The 16,376-nt window shown below is 34.7% G+C and overlaps 1 protein-coding gene across 2 annotated transcripts in view; it reads right to left on the reverse strand.

The window, feature by feature from the left end:
* Nucleotides 1–15,192, reverse strand: part of gas7a (growth arrest-specific 7a) — a 44,440-nt gene extending 29,248 nt beyond the window's left edge. Inside the window, exons 1-3 of one of the 2 annotated variants that reach the window (XM_039825879.1) lie at nucleotides 15,100–15,192; nucleotides 9,200–9,323; nucleotides 660–737 (exon numbers count right to left, since the gene is read on the reverse strand). In XM_039825879.1, coding sequence (XP_039681813.1) covers nucleotides 660–737; nucleotides 9,200–9,323; nucleotides 15,100–15,102 — 205 coding nt within the window. In that variant the 5' untranslated portion in view covers nucleotides 15,103–15,192. The remainder of the gene's footprint in view (nucleotides 1–659; nucleotides 738–9,199; nucleotides 9,324–15,099) is intronic. The other variant, XM_039825880.1, reaches the window with a different exon arrangement.
* Nucleotides 15,193–16,376: the final 1,184 nt, after the last annotated feature.

Consider the following 16,376-nt stretch of genomic DNA (forward strand, 5'->3'; position numbering starts at 1 on the left):
TCACAATTGTCTGGTTGAATGCAGACAAACTTCCCTGCAGCTGACTTGTTTTTCATCTAAGTGTGTTTAGGCCACATGCCAGCAGAAAGAAGAAAACCATCTGCTATCTGCTAAATTGTCGTTAGCGAATATGCTGGCAGCGATTGAACATAATACGCCAGTCATTAAGAAAATGTAGGATTTACTCCAGTAGTGAGAATCGTGATAATGAAAGACACAGCAGAGAAATTATTACAGGGGATTTGTCAAACCTTTTGGGAAAATGTTACTAAGACTCTTGGAAAAACAGTGTCATTACTTGTATTGTGTCAAACTGCTTAAACTGCTTAGCTGAAGGAATCTGTTTCAGGATAATAAGCAGCACAGCTGCTGATGCCAAAAGGCTAAATCTGTCTAACAGGAATCATGTTAAAAAATTAAGTTATGACCTGTGACTCCAAATGGAAACAATGTTCATGGAAAGAGCAATTTACCCAATGAATACAGATATTATAGTTGTCATCAGCTTTCTATCAACCTCTAAAACCTCTATAAAACTAGTTTTCTAATTTTCCTGCAACATCTATTTTCAGAGTTTGTGCTTCTTGCGCTGTTGTTTTGTTTTCTACATGTTAGTGTCGAAGAACAGGTGGGCTGAGATGACGAAGGCTCAGTTTTACCATATGGTGAGGAGTTCTGCTGTGCCAGTGGCCTCTGTGGGGACTCAGTTAACAAGGAGGGACGTCGCCATGTTGTTTCTGGAATGACACAAACAACAGGAATAATGACAGCTGAAAAAGAAAATGTGCCACAATTTCACACATCAGCTCCCTCTGCACATTGACATTTCTCTGCACAACCTTCATCTCCACTTTTTATAAAAGTAGTAATGTATAGTGCTGCCGCCTGGACATAGAAGATTTGAATCATTAGTCAGAGACCCCTTAGTTGACTGAGATTCTTCAAGTCGAGCCAACATTTTTAGTCATGCCGCTACTTCTGGGGACATTTTGGCCCCCAGAAGTAGCTGCAGTGGACCCAGACCCAGGGTGAGTCTGAATGTGAAGAAATGGAAAGAAGCGTGGAAATGGCGAAACCCATGTGAAACAGATACAGGAAATTACTCAAGTTGGGGCGTCTCAGTTCTAAACCTTCTCTGGCTCTACACACCCAAAGTGGCAGATTTTGAATGCTCCTGTTAATGTGAATGTTGATGACATAATGTGCACTGCTACTTCATATATCTATTTTTTTTCTTCAAAACCCCATTTCTCTCTCATTGTTATAATACATTCTGCATAATGCACTCACATATGAGTAATGCTTTCTCCTTTTTCAGACCTACTACCAAAGTTGTGCTTTCATTGCCAAAGGCTTTGGGCATTCTCAGTGCGAGCTTGGGGCTATCCCCACATAGTGGCCTCTTGAGCCAAGCGCAATTAAAACACCATTTTAAAACTATTATATCGGCCAGTAGAATATTGACAAATATATAATAAGCAGCAATCGAGGATGTTTTATGTCGTGCATTAATCCAGAGTTATGTTAATATCTATGTTACACAGAACCACTAAAACCACACTAAATATATGAATATCAAAGTTTGATGGGCAGAATGTTGTGAATTGTACTGAACACATTCATGTTCCTCAGGGGATAGACCTTCTCCATTTTGGACGCTCTATAAGATGTTTTCTAGCTCCAACCTCAGGTCAAAAGGTCACCTTGCACACAAATTATATCAAAATCTAACTGGGTGATTACAATAAAAACATTTTCTTTACGAATAACAAAATATTAATAACATACACTTGATTTTCCTTGCTGTATTCTTCTTGCCAGTTTCATCCAAGCACAGGAAATCTGAAGTTCTTCTTAAACTCCTCAAATATCATTCAGTAAAAGTAAAAACAGAAAGTGTTTAACCTTGTTGTGCCAGCGCTTCAAGTAAAGTCAAGGTCTTTCCTGAAAAATAAAACAGGACGAATCTTGTCCATATACTGTATGTATACTCTGCTGGATGATTTCTACCTTTATTCCTATCACACACAAGTAATCAAGAATCATTCCACTTAGTAGAGCAGGAAGTCCTTCACGCTGTAACAGCTGCGGGTGAATCAATGTGGATGTTACTCTGTGGATCCTTAAGTACAATCAAGCAAACTCAAAGCACAAATGTCCAAATGTGTGTGATTGGATACTGAAATTCAAGAATCATGGACATTTGTTATTGCAATGTGCATATTTTAATTAAGAAACACAGTCTCTAAGTATAGCTATAGTGAGCATTTATATGTGAAATACCGATTCAAATCTCAGTATTTTAAAATGAAAATGTATTTCTTTTGGGGGGGGGGGGGATTTTGCTGCATAACACACTCCATATATTATGCTAAATTGTATTGTATTATATTTGATTTATTTTGTTATATATACAGTACTGTGCAAAAGTTTTAGGCAGGTATCAAAAAATGCTGTAAACTAATAATGCTTTCAAAAATGTAAGTGTCAATAGTTTATTTTCATCAATTAACAAAATGCAGTGACTGAACAGAAGAGACATCTAAATCAAATCAATATTTGGTGTGACCACCCTTTGCCTTCAAGACAGCATAAATTTTTCTAGGTACACTTTAGTATTTGAAAGAACTCGGCTGGTAGGTTGTTCCAAACATCTTGGAGAACTAACCACAGATCTTCTTTGGATGTAGGCTTCCTCAAATCCTTCTGTCTCTTCATGTTATCCCAGACAGACTCGATGATGTTGAGATCAGGGCTCTGTGGGGGCCATGCCATCACTTCCAGGACTTCTTGTTCTTCTCTACACTGAAGATAGCTCTTAATGACCTTGGCTGTCTGTTTGGGGTCATTGTCCTGCTGCAGAATTTGGGGCCAATCATACGCCTCCCTGATGGTATTGCATGATGGATAAGTATCTTTCTTTCTCAGCATTGAGGACACCATTAATCCTGACCAAATCGCCAACTTCATTTGCAGAAATGCAGCCCCAAACTTGCACTGAACCTCCACCATGCTTCACTATTGCCTGCAGACACTCATTATTGTACCGCTCTACAGCCCTTCGGCGAACAACCTGCCTTATGCTACAACCAAATATTTCAAATTTTGACTCATAAGTCCAGAGCACCTGCTGCCATTTTTCTGCACCCCAGTTCCTATGTTTTTGTGTATAGTTGAGTTACATGCGTGTACCTGGGTCCCACTGGTTTCTGCCAGTTCTGAGCTGATGGCACTGTTGGACATCTTCCGATTTGGAAGGGAAATAAGCTTGATGTGTTTTTCATCTGCTGCATTAAGTTTCCTTGGCCGACCACTGCGCCTACGATCCTCAACGTACCCTGACTTTTTGCAAGTGTACCTACAAGAATGATGTTGAAATGAAAGACGTTTTTTTGGTCGCTCACTTTGCATTTTGTAAATTGATAAAAATAAACAATCATTATTTATATTTTTGAAAGCATTCTTAGTTTACAGCATTTTTTTTCACACCTGCCTAAGACTTTTGCAAAGTACTGTATATATTACGTTAATTAATCCGAAGCCAAATCCTGTATTCGAGATATATATATATATATATATATATACATTAATTAAGCCCATGTTTATATTGTATTATAGTAGTGATTTTAGAGTATTATCATACTTGACCTTATTAGTCATAATAAAATGCTTTATAATGTTTTATGATTATTGTTAAAAAGCATTATGAAGTGCTTATAACTATACAGGGCTATAAGCAGACCCGAGTGAACCTGAGCGAACCCGATCCCAAACCCGGCCGAACCCAGCCGAACCCAACCGAAACCGGCCAAACCCGACCCTGGTCCCAAACCCGACCTCCTCCAGCCTCCGTTTCACCTCAGGATTCGGCTCATGATTATTGTTAAAAAGCATTATGAAGTGCTTATAACTATACAGTGCTATAAGCAGACCAGACCGAACCCGATCCCGAACCCGGGAAAAGCTAAATGCTAGATTCGGTGCCAGGATTAGGTGCCAGGATTCAGCTGAATATTGGGCCGAACCCGAACCCGAAGCTGATTCCTGAATTCGGTGCCAGGATTCGGGCCGAATAATATATATATATATATATATATATATATATATATATATATATATATATATATATATATATATATATATATTACATTAATATAGCCCATGTTTATATTGTATTATAGTAATGACTACCAATTATTATAGTATTATAGATATATACTTGACCTTATTAGTCATAATAAAATGCTTTATAATGTGTTATGATTATTGTTAGAAATCATTATGAAGTGCTTGTAACTATACAGTGCGAACCTGATCCCGAACCCGATCCCGAACCCAGCCGAACCCAGCCGAACCCGGCCGAACCTGACCAAACCCAAACCCGAACCAAATCCCAAACCCAATCCCAAACCCAATCCCGAACCCGGCCGAACCTGACCAAATCCAGGATTTGGCTTCGGATTCGGCCCAATATTCGGCCGAATCTGGCACAGAATCCAGGATTTGGTTTTGGATTCGGCCCAATATTATATATATATATATATATATATATATATTACATTAAGTAAGCCCATGTTTATATTGTATTATAGTAGTGACTACCAATTATGGAGTATTATGATACTTGACCTTATTAGTCATAATAAATTGCTTTATAATGTGTTATGATTATTGTAAAAAGCATTATGAAGTGCTTATAACTATACAGTGCTATAAACAGACCTGACTGAACCCGGCCGAACACTGCTGCTTTTTAAATAAGATCTCTGCTGTCTTACTGTGTTGCAAAGTGGCATGTAATTAATCACAAAATGATGCCTTGTGGCAGAAAAAGCAGTATTACGGTTATTGCAGCACATCGGCAAACTGAACTACAACATTTCCCCTTGTACTATATCTCATATCCCATACTATATCATACTGTACTATATTTACTATACTATGTATATATACTATATTATAGTTCTATTATGATTCCATATTAATACAGACAAACGCTAAGGATTTTTACTTTTATTAATCATATTATATATTTTTTTTTTTTTTTTTTTTTTTTTTTTTTTTTTTTTTTTTTTTTTTTTTTTTTTTTTTTTTTTTTTTTTTTTTTTTTTTTTTTTTTTTTTTTTTTTTTTTTTTTTTTTTTTTTTTTTTTTTTTTTTTTTTTTTTTTTTTTTTTTTTTTTTTTTTTTTTTTTTTTTTTTTTTTTTTTTTTTTTTTTTTTTTTTTTTTTTTTTTTTTTTTTTTTTTTTTTTTTTTTTTTTTTTTTTTTTTTTTTTTTTTTTTTTTTTTTTTTTTTTTTTTTTTTTTTTTTTTTTTTTTTTTTTTTTTTTTTTTTTTTTTTTTTTTTTTTTTTTTTTTTTTTTTTTTTTTTTTTTTTTTTTTTTTTTTTTTTTTTTTTTTTTTTTTTTTTTTTTTTTTTTTTTTTTTTTTTTTTTTTTTTTTTTTTTTTTTTTTTTTTTTTTTTTTTTTTTTTTTTTTTTTTTTTTTTTTTTTTTTTTTTTTTTTTTTTTTTTTTTTTTTTTTTTTTTTTTTTTTTTTTTTTTTTTTTTTTTTTTTTTTTTTTTTTTTTTTTTTTTTTTTTTTTTTTTTTTTTTTTTTTTTTTTTTTTTTTTTTTTTTTTTTTTTTTTTTTTTTTTTTTTTTTTTTTTTTTTTTTTTTTTTTTTTTTTTTTTTTTTTTTTTTTTTTTTTTTTTTTTTTTTTTTTTTTTTTTTTTTTTTTTTTTTTTTTTTTTTTTTTTTTTTTTTTTTTTTTTTTTTTTTTTTTTTTTTTTTTTTTTTTTTTTTTTTTTTTTTTTTTTTTTTTTTTTTTTTTTTTTTTTTTTTTTTTTTTTTTTTTTTTTTTTTTTTTTTTTTTTTTTTTTTTTTTTTTTTTTTTTTTTTTTTTTTTTTTTTTTTTTTTTTTTTTTTTTTTTTTTTTTTTTTTTTTTTTTTTTTTTTTTTTTTTTTTTTTTTTTTTTTTTTTTTTTTTTTTTTTTTTTTTTTTTTTTTTTTTTTTTTTTTTTTTTTTTTTTTTTTTTTTTTTTTTTTTTTTTTTTTTTTTTTTTTTTTTTTTTTTTTTTTTTTTTTTTTTTTTTTTTTTTTTTTTTTTTTTTTTTTTTTTTTTTTTTTTTTTTTTTTTTTTTTTTTTTTTTTTTTTTTTTTTTTTTTTTTTTTTTTTTTTTTTTTTTTTTTTTTTTTTTTTTTTTTTTTTTTTTTTTTTTTTTTTTTTTTTTTTTTTTTTTTTTTTTTTTTTTTTTTTTTTTTTTTTTTTTTTTTTTTTTTTTTTTTTTTTTTTTTTTTTTTTTTTTTTTTTTTTTTTTTTTTTTTTTTTTTTTTTTTTTTTTTTTTTTTTTTTTTTTTTTTTTTTTTTTTTTTTTTTTTTTTTTTTTTTTTTTTTTTTTTTTTTTTTTTTTTTTTTTTTTTTTTTTTTTTTTTTTTTTTTTTTTTTTTTTTTTTTTTTTTTTTTTTTTTTTTTTTTTTTTTTTTTTTTTTTTTTTTTTTTTTTTTTTTTTTTTTTTTTTTTTTTTTTTTTTTTTTTTTTTTTTTTTTTTTTTTTTTTTTTTTTTTTTTTTTTTTTTTTTTTTTTTTTTTTTTTTTTTTTTTTTTTTTTTTTTTTTTTTTTTTTTTTTTTTTTTTTTTTTTTTTTTTTTTTTTTTTTTTTTTTTTTTTTTTTTTTTTTTTTTTTTTTTTTTTTTTTTTTTTTTTTTTTTTTTTAGACTGTTGTTGACATGCTAGTGCTGTTACTAATCACACCACTGTCACTTTTGCCTTGTAATTGTGTGATTAATTGCTCTTGTATAGTTTCTATTTTTTTATGAAGCTCTAATATATATTTTTTTACTTTCTCTATTTATCTGTATTAATTTCTGTACATGTGCTGCATCAACAACCACATTTTCAGTCATTAAAAGCTTATCTTATTTTGTGGCTGATAGTTTCATTATTCTATCATATTAATTGCTACTTATTGCCACTAGCCTATACTGTAACAAATGTCTTGATATACAATCGCATTTTTTAAGCCTCAGCTCCTTCTTGTAATTCTCTCTCATCGTTCCAAATCCTACTGTCATATTCTCAACTCCAGAGGGATTGAATGGAAGGATTTCAACTGATCCTCATTTGAGCACCTCCTCTATTAAATGACACAGACTAAAAACAACAAGCAGCTTTCTAATAAACACTGTTGGCGTGCGTCTCTATGACACACAGTCTCAGTAGCAGCTTTTTGAAGCTCCACATTCAGACACGAAACAACAACAAACTGTAACAAAATAAAAAGTGAATGCTGCAGCATATGGCTGCTGAATGTAAAAATAGCTTTTGGGTCTTTTGTTTTTTTCCTGCTCGGTGTGTGTGTGTGTGTGTGTGTGTGCTGTGAGCCAAAGTGCAATCACTGCCAGCGCTTCTTCTCTTCTGTCCCGTGGGAGTCTGTCCTATCCCCCTGGATTCATTCCCAAATGAGGTGTTAAACACGCACGCACGCACGCACGCACGCACGAACGCACGCACGCACGCACGCACGCACGCACGCACGCACGCACGCACGCACGCACGCACACACACACACACACTCAGACAAAAGCAGATCTTTATGAAAGGTCGCCTGCCTTCCAGCCTCTGTAGTAACATAACTTTTCAGTCTCTTGTTTGATAGCAGCGTATTAGAGCATAAGAGGAAATATCCCTCCACCTCTGATTCCACAGATCTCACTGCTCAGATGCTGGCTGTGCAACACGCTTAAGATAATTAGATTAAAGTGGATCGAATCTGCAGGCCAGTGTCCACATGAATGGACTGCTGAGACACGATGATGGGGAGGAATGATAATGAGTCCTCATAGTTCGCAGTGTTGAGGAAGTGGGAACTGGACGACATGATAAGCAAACTAAAACACGAGGTGCTACAGTTCAGTACATGGCTACTGAAGAAAAATACATGACCTCTGTGTCTGATGGACTCAACAGAGTGCAATTTTTGTTCTACTTTCTAGTGTGTCTCAAAGGCAGAGAAATAATATGATTGGTTGATTAATCTGAGCGAGCTACAATAACAAAATTCAAAGCATGTTCATTTGTTATTGTTTTGGTTTGCAGGGAAAACCTTATTAGCATTATCTTCATTTTGCAACATCTATTATCTACATTTAACTGCAAAAGTATAACATGGCAATGATGCCCCATTTAGTTTGAGAGTTATTGGCTGCAGCTCCTGCAACTCATCTGCATAAAAATAAAACTTTCTTGAGTGACTCTTACATTTCTTTAAAAAGTACATTTAAAAAAGAAAATCAGTGTTAATTTAAAATGTAAAAATGGGTATAAAATGGGTATATAAGTCAATAATACAATAAAACACCAAGTCTACAGCCACGCTAGCAACTCTGTGAGGCTCAACAATGTTGATGTTTATAATGTTTACTATGTTTACCATCTGTGTTGTCTGTGTGAGCCTGCTAACATTTCCTAATTAGCACTAAACACAAAGTACAACTGAGGATGACACCAAAGTGTTGTACGAATTGAAGGTTTGATCTGATGATGGGACTAAATGGAAAGTTATCCTGAGGGAAACATGAATAGTTGTCGAGATGTCAACCTCATGGTGGCGCTGGAGGAAAAGTCAGTAGGGTTCATCTTCTGGGTATTATGAATGTCTGTTAAGGATTTCATGTCAATCCATTAAATAGTATTTATATTTCAGTCTGGACCAAAGTGGTCGACCGACAGACGGACGTTTGTAAGTGAAAATTTAAAAAAAAGTTACATTTACAATACAAACGCTTGCTTTTCTTCCTATTTTTCTTTTCACTTTGTATAAAGACACTTTCTGACCTGTATGGTACACAAGAGGACCTTTTCCTTTCTGTAAACTGTGGTGATCAGTGTCCTCTTGCATGAGAAAACACAACGTACTTTGGAAGCTTGTGGATGTTATATTCTGGTGAAAATCACTTTATATCAAGCATTTATAAAACTTGCTAAGAAGAAAACAAATATATTCAGTATTACTTATTAGAGAGCTCCAACAGTGATCACAGCTCCATAGTTACTATTTTTCAGATTGATTTATTTACAGATTATAGAGCCATTGGTCCGACTCTGACATGAAAACAGTCTTTACCCTCATTTGACCATCATCAACAAAACCGTGCCGATGCTAATTAGAATCCGGGCTAATGTACTGAGGCTGCTTTATGTTTTCAGACGTGGCTCTCACCTTTACTGCAGCTGTTGACATAGTACCTGAGTCCCTCAGGTGACGTGTAGCTCCTCCATCCTGGGGGAAGAGGTCGGCTTTCAGTCTCCTGCCTGAGTGCAGCCGAGCTCACGGCCGCTGGCTTCTGTCATAAACAAACACTCATTTCACCATAAGCATAAACAAAGCATGTTTCCTGGTGTTTACTTCCTGTAAAATATCATCATAAATGACATAAACTGGGACTTAAAATCTACAAGAACAAGATCATCTTCTCTTCTCTGCTTCATAGTCATCAGATTCATCTACCAACCCTTATAGAGCTGGCTCAGGTTTGCCTTGGACCAGCTGTTAATTATGCTGTTATAGTTTTAGACTGCCAGGGGACTTCCTTTGACACACTGAGCTCCTCTCTCCTCTCTCTTTCCATCCTTCTGCATTCATGTCCCAGAAATGCTTGTTACTAACTTAGCTCTGGAGCTTATTCCTCGGAGTCCTTATGTTTTCTCGCCCTGCAGTTTTCCTTGGATTAGGGTGGCACCTAAATCATGGTTGCAGCTGTCCTGCTCGGAGCCCTGCCATGTCCTGCAGTGCCCTGCTACGCCCTGCAGTGCCCTTCTACGCCCTGCTTCGCCCTGCAGTGCCCTGCTACGCCCTGCACTGACCTGTTACGCCATGAACTACTACAACTACTATTCTAGTCATAGTTCCATTATCTTTATTGTGACTATTATTGCCCCTGTTCATCACACCCCCAACCGGCACCATTAGACACGGCCTACCAAGAGCCTGGGTCTGTCCGAGGTTTCTCCCTATAAGGAAGTTTTCCTCACCACTCGAGGTTTCTGTCTAAAAGGGAGTTTTTCCTCGCCACTGTCGCACTAAATGCTTGCTCTTGGGGGAATTATTGGAATTGTTGGGTCTTTGTAAATTATTATATAGTGTGGACTAGACCTACTCTATCTGTAAAGTGTCTTGAGATAACTCTTGTCATGATTTGATACTATAAATAAAATTGAATTGAATCATTCTTACAATATTACGCAATCCAACACAATGGCCTGGAAATTGATGCTATTTTTGTGTCTAGGTTGCATTTTATTGTAGGAAATCCAGCTACACAATATTTGCAATAAACAAGATTGTCTCCTTATTGTCTATCCAGTTACCATACTAAGTGCTACTGATTTCCTTGAGGCTACAGGGAGTCACGTTGTATGAGAAGAATCTGTTCTAATTCAGTTCTTAAATCAAGGATATGAGCAGCTGTATCCATAAATGAAAAATAACTGCATTCTGGTATGATGTTTGCTGAATAATGTGGGCATTAACTATTTAGGATCCTGAGGGTTGTGGAAATGGATAGTTTAATTTATTCTGAGTAAGGTAACATTGAGTAAAAAAAGTCTATAATGTGATGCTGCTGCTGCTGCTGCTGCTTCATTAACGTTTATGCATTTCCGCAAGCTTGCATAATACAGTAAATGTAAACGTAAATGTAGGAGTCATGACACCCTCTGCAATAAGGAATGTTATATTATCATCAAATCCCCATTTTGCTTTTCAGCAGTTCTCTAAATAATGGTGTAATTCATATGGTAAAATATTATCCACTAAATGGATAAATGATAAATGTCTGCTCCACCTTATCAGCAGTGCCCAGGAGCCTCCACCACAGAAGCTGTACACGCTGTATACTGGGCCACAAATTACTGCAGTGTGCTTTACAAGGAAAAAGACACTTTTAATCTGCAGCGATCGCTGGCTGGCTGGCTGTTCATTTTCAGATGCAGCGGTGCATGGCCAGCTTAGATCTGTCTGCTGAACTTTTGAATTTCAGGACGGTGCACTCCAATCAGACATCAGAGGGGAGGTGGGCGGATGTGATCGGACAGATATATAAATGGGGAGATTATTAGCAGAATGATAAAGGAGTCATATCATGGTATTTTGCTCGCATGGGCAACAGGGCAGAGTGGGTGGACAAAGCTGATTGATGTGTAACATTAAAGGGACTCATTTCATTCTCTGCTCCTGATTTAAGTTTGCAGTGAGAGCAGCAGATAGCTTCTGCTGTGTGTGCTGCAGTATTTCAGCTGCTGAGGGGAGGTTTGCTGTACAGAAAAGATAAGGGAAGACCTCTCCTGACAGCTAACAGTGACCCATACACTGTCAGGCCATCCCATCTTATTTTATGTTCCAAACCATAACTGGGAAACAAATAGACTAAGAATTAACCTCATTTTACAGCTTGCATTGCATTTAAAAGATGCTGGTAGGATTGGATGTTTTTCTATATGTTTTCTTTGTGTTTTCTTTGTGTTTATATTGACAGTTGACAAGTCTTTACACGTTGATAAGATAGGTAAAAATAGATTGTTTATAATTGCCTTAAAAATGCATCAAAAGTCCTAATATATGACTAGGAGCTTTGTGATGCTATATTAGGTTAAATGCTAAAGTCAACAGCACGGCTAGTCATAATCACCCAGTGTGTTAACTTCTGTTACCTTTCATTTATCACAATGTTTTCTAACAATCAGCCCATTCCAAATAAGTTTTGAACGGGCACTACACGATTAACTAAACCAGAAGAGTTTCATCTGATAGGATTTGTAGCAGACTTTAAGGAAATAAAAAGCATCTATACTACATTATTTTCACTAGCAAGAAAAATGTAAAGAATTCCCACATTGTAACTGAATGAACCATAGGTTTAAAGCTGCACTGGGTAGAATGCAAAAATAAAAGTGCAGAATTTGATGTGGAGTCATACCTCTTTCAGCTCTCCCTCTCCACCCTGTCACACGGGAAATGCATGCGCAGAATAGCCAATAGGAATGCTCTCTCTCTAAAATGACCTGCGATTGGTCTCCTGTGACAGCTAGATTTTCTGAAGCCTAAAAACAGAGCTAAAAAGAGGTGCAAAAGTAGCTAGTTTTTTTTCCCAGACCACTTGAATTACAATAAATTGAAAGATTATTATGACATTTATGTCCAACCACACCAATAATAAAGTGTCTACCACAGCTTCAAAGATAAACTCTTATCATGAGATTTCACATGCTTTCTCTGGTTTGCAAGAAGAAGTGCAGCCGAATGGTATCTAAGCTTTTATGGAAACTCTTTAAAAAACGACAACAACATAAATCTGTAAGATATCACTGCCAAATCCCACAATCCTCTGGGGTACTACTCTAAATGTAACCCTGAAACCAGGGTCTCCACTCCTGTTAGCTCACTTCTTTCTGAATAGGAAGAAACTAAAAAGACAGGCTGTGTCAGAAGGGAGGATGCCTCTCGCTGCTTTACTGAGCTTCTTCATGAGGACTGACAGGGAAAGAAAGAAAGCATTGAAATTCCTTTTCTACCTTGAAAATGAGATTAATGAACCTCAACCTTCTTTTAGTGGTGCAGGGGAAGAGCGGATGTTTACATTTCTGTGCCTTTTGTCCTCCGTTTCTGCACCTTATTCACAGGGTTATATCATTTTCAGTTCACAGGGGTCCAATTTATACACGAAAAAAAGGTTGTTTTTGTACTGTAGAAAAGCAATGACATGAGACAGGCAGCACTAAATTGTGGAGCCAGAAATAATGAGGAAAAATAAGTTAAAAATAGGGCACCTCATTGCTAAAAAAAAAATGGATAAGCCATCTTAAATTATCAAAAAGGAAAAAAAGCTTATGTGTGTAATTTGAGACACGACAAAAGCAAAAAGCACAATTTTTCACATGGTTTATTTCTGTGTCCCGAGGCAGCTGCTGAGAGTTTCAAACAGCTGTGATTATAAGAAAAAAGAGGAAGGCTTATAGAGGAATGTACAGTCACTCCACACAGGATGCTGATAAAAATAAAATAAAGCAGAGGGCATGAACACAGCAATGAAGCCTTTATTCTCATAGAGGCTACATACTGTATAGCAGCACATTACTCAGCCTAATGGCTTTTGTTCCTCCAAGGGACGCAGAGCTGTGGTGAGGATGTAAATCAGGAGAGACTGTACTGAGCCTGAGAAGCATTTGGCATCTTTAAGCTAACTCTTTGAAATACTTTGACAGTTGCAGTGTATGACAGAAGATGCTACATTTTAGGGGAAAATTGGACAACCGGGCATAAGAGTCTACAGCCATGCCAGCTCTGTGAGGCTGTGCTTAGGCACAGTGGTGCTCTGAGCTAAATGCTAATGACAGCAATGCTGACAAGTCCTTTTGGATCAGCTGGAAAATGCATTGTCACAAAGCTGAAAACAGGGATGTTTTTTCTGACACCATGAAAAGTAGACTTTTTAGAGATACGTGGTTCTCACAGTGACGCTAAAAACTAGAGCTGGGAAATACGGAGAAAATCAAATATGATATTTTCTTAAAAATACCTCGATAATGATATTGTGGCGATTTTGTATTGTATTGTATGTTGTAATGTATTGTAGGGTTGGCATACACTGGACATCCAGAGTTCTCGCGATTAACTATGCCCTTGTAGCCAAGCTGCACCAATCACATCGGTGTATCTGATATAGGCGGGCCAGAGGCGAGCTAAACAGATGACGACAGCGCTGCGACGTCCAAGTCATTAGTAAACATTGCAAGATGGCTACGGATGAACACCAGTTGTTTGAAGCGGCTTTGGCCGCTACAATAAACGAGTTAGACTTGGCTTTTTATCTAAAAGAGGAGCAGAAGACGGCGCTCAAATCGTTCCTTTGCAAGAAGGACGTTTTTGCTGTTTTGCCGACCGGATACGGAAAGAGTTTAATCTACCAGTTAGCTCCGCTGGTAGCTAAGCGTATAGGTACGCTCTGGATACATCACCCCGTAATTGATGTGATTGGTCCTAGTGTTATCCAATTGCGTGCAGTGAGATTTTCAAATGCATGCTTGGTGCCGCCCCTCGAGTTGGGCCATTTTCATTACTCAATGCCAGACCCTTCGGATCTTTTTTGATTTGGGTCTGGATTTCCAGGCTAGGGTTGGCAATTGGTGCTTTCACAAAATATTTACACAATGAGATTTATGATAAATAATCATCACTTATGTGGATACAATGACTAAGTGAGTAAAGGTAAATGATAGAACAGCTAGTAAGTCTGTTAAGTTCACAAAATTACATCATACTGTAATGCAGCCTTTAAAACCAGGAAAAAAACAACACTTGTGTCAAATAACAATATTACGATATCCAAAACTTAAGACGATATATCAATATTGATATACAGTATTGCCCAGCCTTACTACAAACACATCATGATCTTAATGAGTATGATGCATTGCTGTAGATTAAACTACCCAATAGTATATAAAGGAGTTAAAATTAGCACAACCTTAAAGCTTCAGTGTGTAATTTTTTGATATTATTGAACATCTGTTACATTCAAGCCATTGCCAAATGAGTTGCTACAAAGCTAATTAAGACTATCAGCTCCACACAACTCTCTCTGGATTTCTCAGTATGGCGATGTTCAGAAGTTTGTGTCGTACGGCGACTTCCGCGCGCAGAAGGCTTGTATCATGTGGACGCGCCAACAGTTTTGTTGTCATTACTTAGAATTCCTCATGGGGGAGACAGAAACTACGTACTATAGCTTTAAACATCTACAGCAGTAAAATGCAACATTACACATGAATGCAGCGGTCATATTAATCAAGAAACATCAGATATAATATGAAAACACTGACAGGGAACATTTGACTGCACAACGAGTACATAAAGTAAGTATTAAGTATTTTCACAGTGTGGTATTAGTACTTAGTAAGGATCTGAATACTTCCTCTGATACGTTTATTTATTCTTAAAATATTATGTATGTATTTTCTCTTATATTTCAAAGTCTGTTGGAATATTGGCTATAATTGTTCTACTTAATATAGATGCAAACACTTCTTTAAATAGCACATAAGGTAATTAAAAGAATTTCTTACCATGCTGCTATGCTGTTTTGCTGCAGAACCGTATCAGTCAACAGGCCACTGGAAATATGAATGAAAAGACAGAAGGGATTATTGGATGTCATACTGTCCATTATGATCCAAAGCCTGCAGGGTTGCAGCTCAGAGGGAATGGAGTAACACTGACTATCTTTCAAGCTCTTTTTCCACTTGTAAAAATGAAAAAGGCCTGGCAGAGGGACATGCTTTGGTTTTGGTCAAGACATTTTCTATGAGTCTTTGTTGAGCAGAAATGTCCAGTGGTCCTCACTCTGTGTCAGAAACACAAAGGAGGACACTGTCCGACGGAGCTGTGATGTACTCGGACACAACAAGGACTTTTGTGTCTTCACTGCTTGTTCTCTTCTGTTAAATCTCATTTGGACTCTGGATGTAGTAAGTGACAGTCTGGTTATATTCATTTCAAACAGATGAGGCCTGTCTCTCAGAAGAATAAAGCCACTTGTGATTACACTGCTGGGCCTTTAGGGAGCTTAAGCAAGATTTAACATTTACAGCAGGTAACTTTCCAATAAATTTAGGGTTTATTGAATAACTCAAAAACAAACAAAAAAACTGTTGTTGCTGTTGGATTTTTCATCATAGACCCAACATTTGTTATAGACAAAATATAGTATTACACTCTTAAAATCATAAACCAAAAATAATTTAGAGCACCGAAAATCACTTTAATACTTGAAATATGACTAAACTAAACTATTGATTAGTTTATATTTATCTTATATCTATATTTTATTTATATTTATCTTTTTGTCTGGTTGGTTTTTGCCTGGTTGTCGTTTTTTTTCCACACAGAATAGGGTTTCATAAATGGATCAAAACATCATCTTCATGGTTCTCTAATATGAATCCCTCCTCATTCTGTCAACGCTGCACAAAGCAGCTTTGTTCTAAATAAAAGAGGCAAAAAAAAAGCCAAAAAAAGGTTGTTTTTGTCAAACTGTCCATTTTTTATATATTTTGGATCAAAAGCAATTGGCTGTCTCGCTGGAGAGCAAAAAAAAAAAAAAAATCCTAGACGAGATTTAAAATGAATGACTTTTACCTCTTCAAACGACAAGATAAAAAAAAGGAGACGAGGGAAACAACCATATACAATATTTAGTTTCATAAAGATCCCTGAGTAATCCAATTTTTCTTGAATGGAAAATAAATCACTTTGATGTGACTTCATTATGATTTGGATGTTTATTGCAGGCTTCAATACTTCCTGCTCTGTTCTACTGAAGCCCCCTGAGAGTGTCAAAATA

Source organism: Perca fluviatilis, chromosome 15, assembly GCF_010015445.1.
Source record: "Perca fluviatilis chromosome 15, GENO_Pfluv_1.0, whole genome shotgun sequence".
NCBI classification, from domain to species: domain Eukaryota; kingdom Metazoa; phylum Chordata; class Actinopteri; order Perciformes; family Percidae; genus Perca; species Perca fluviatilis.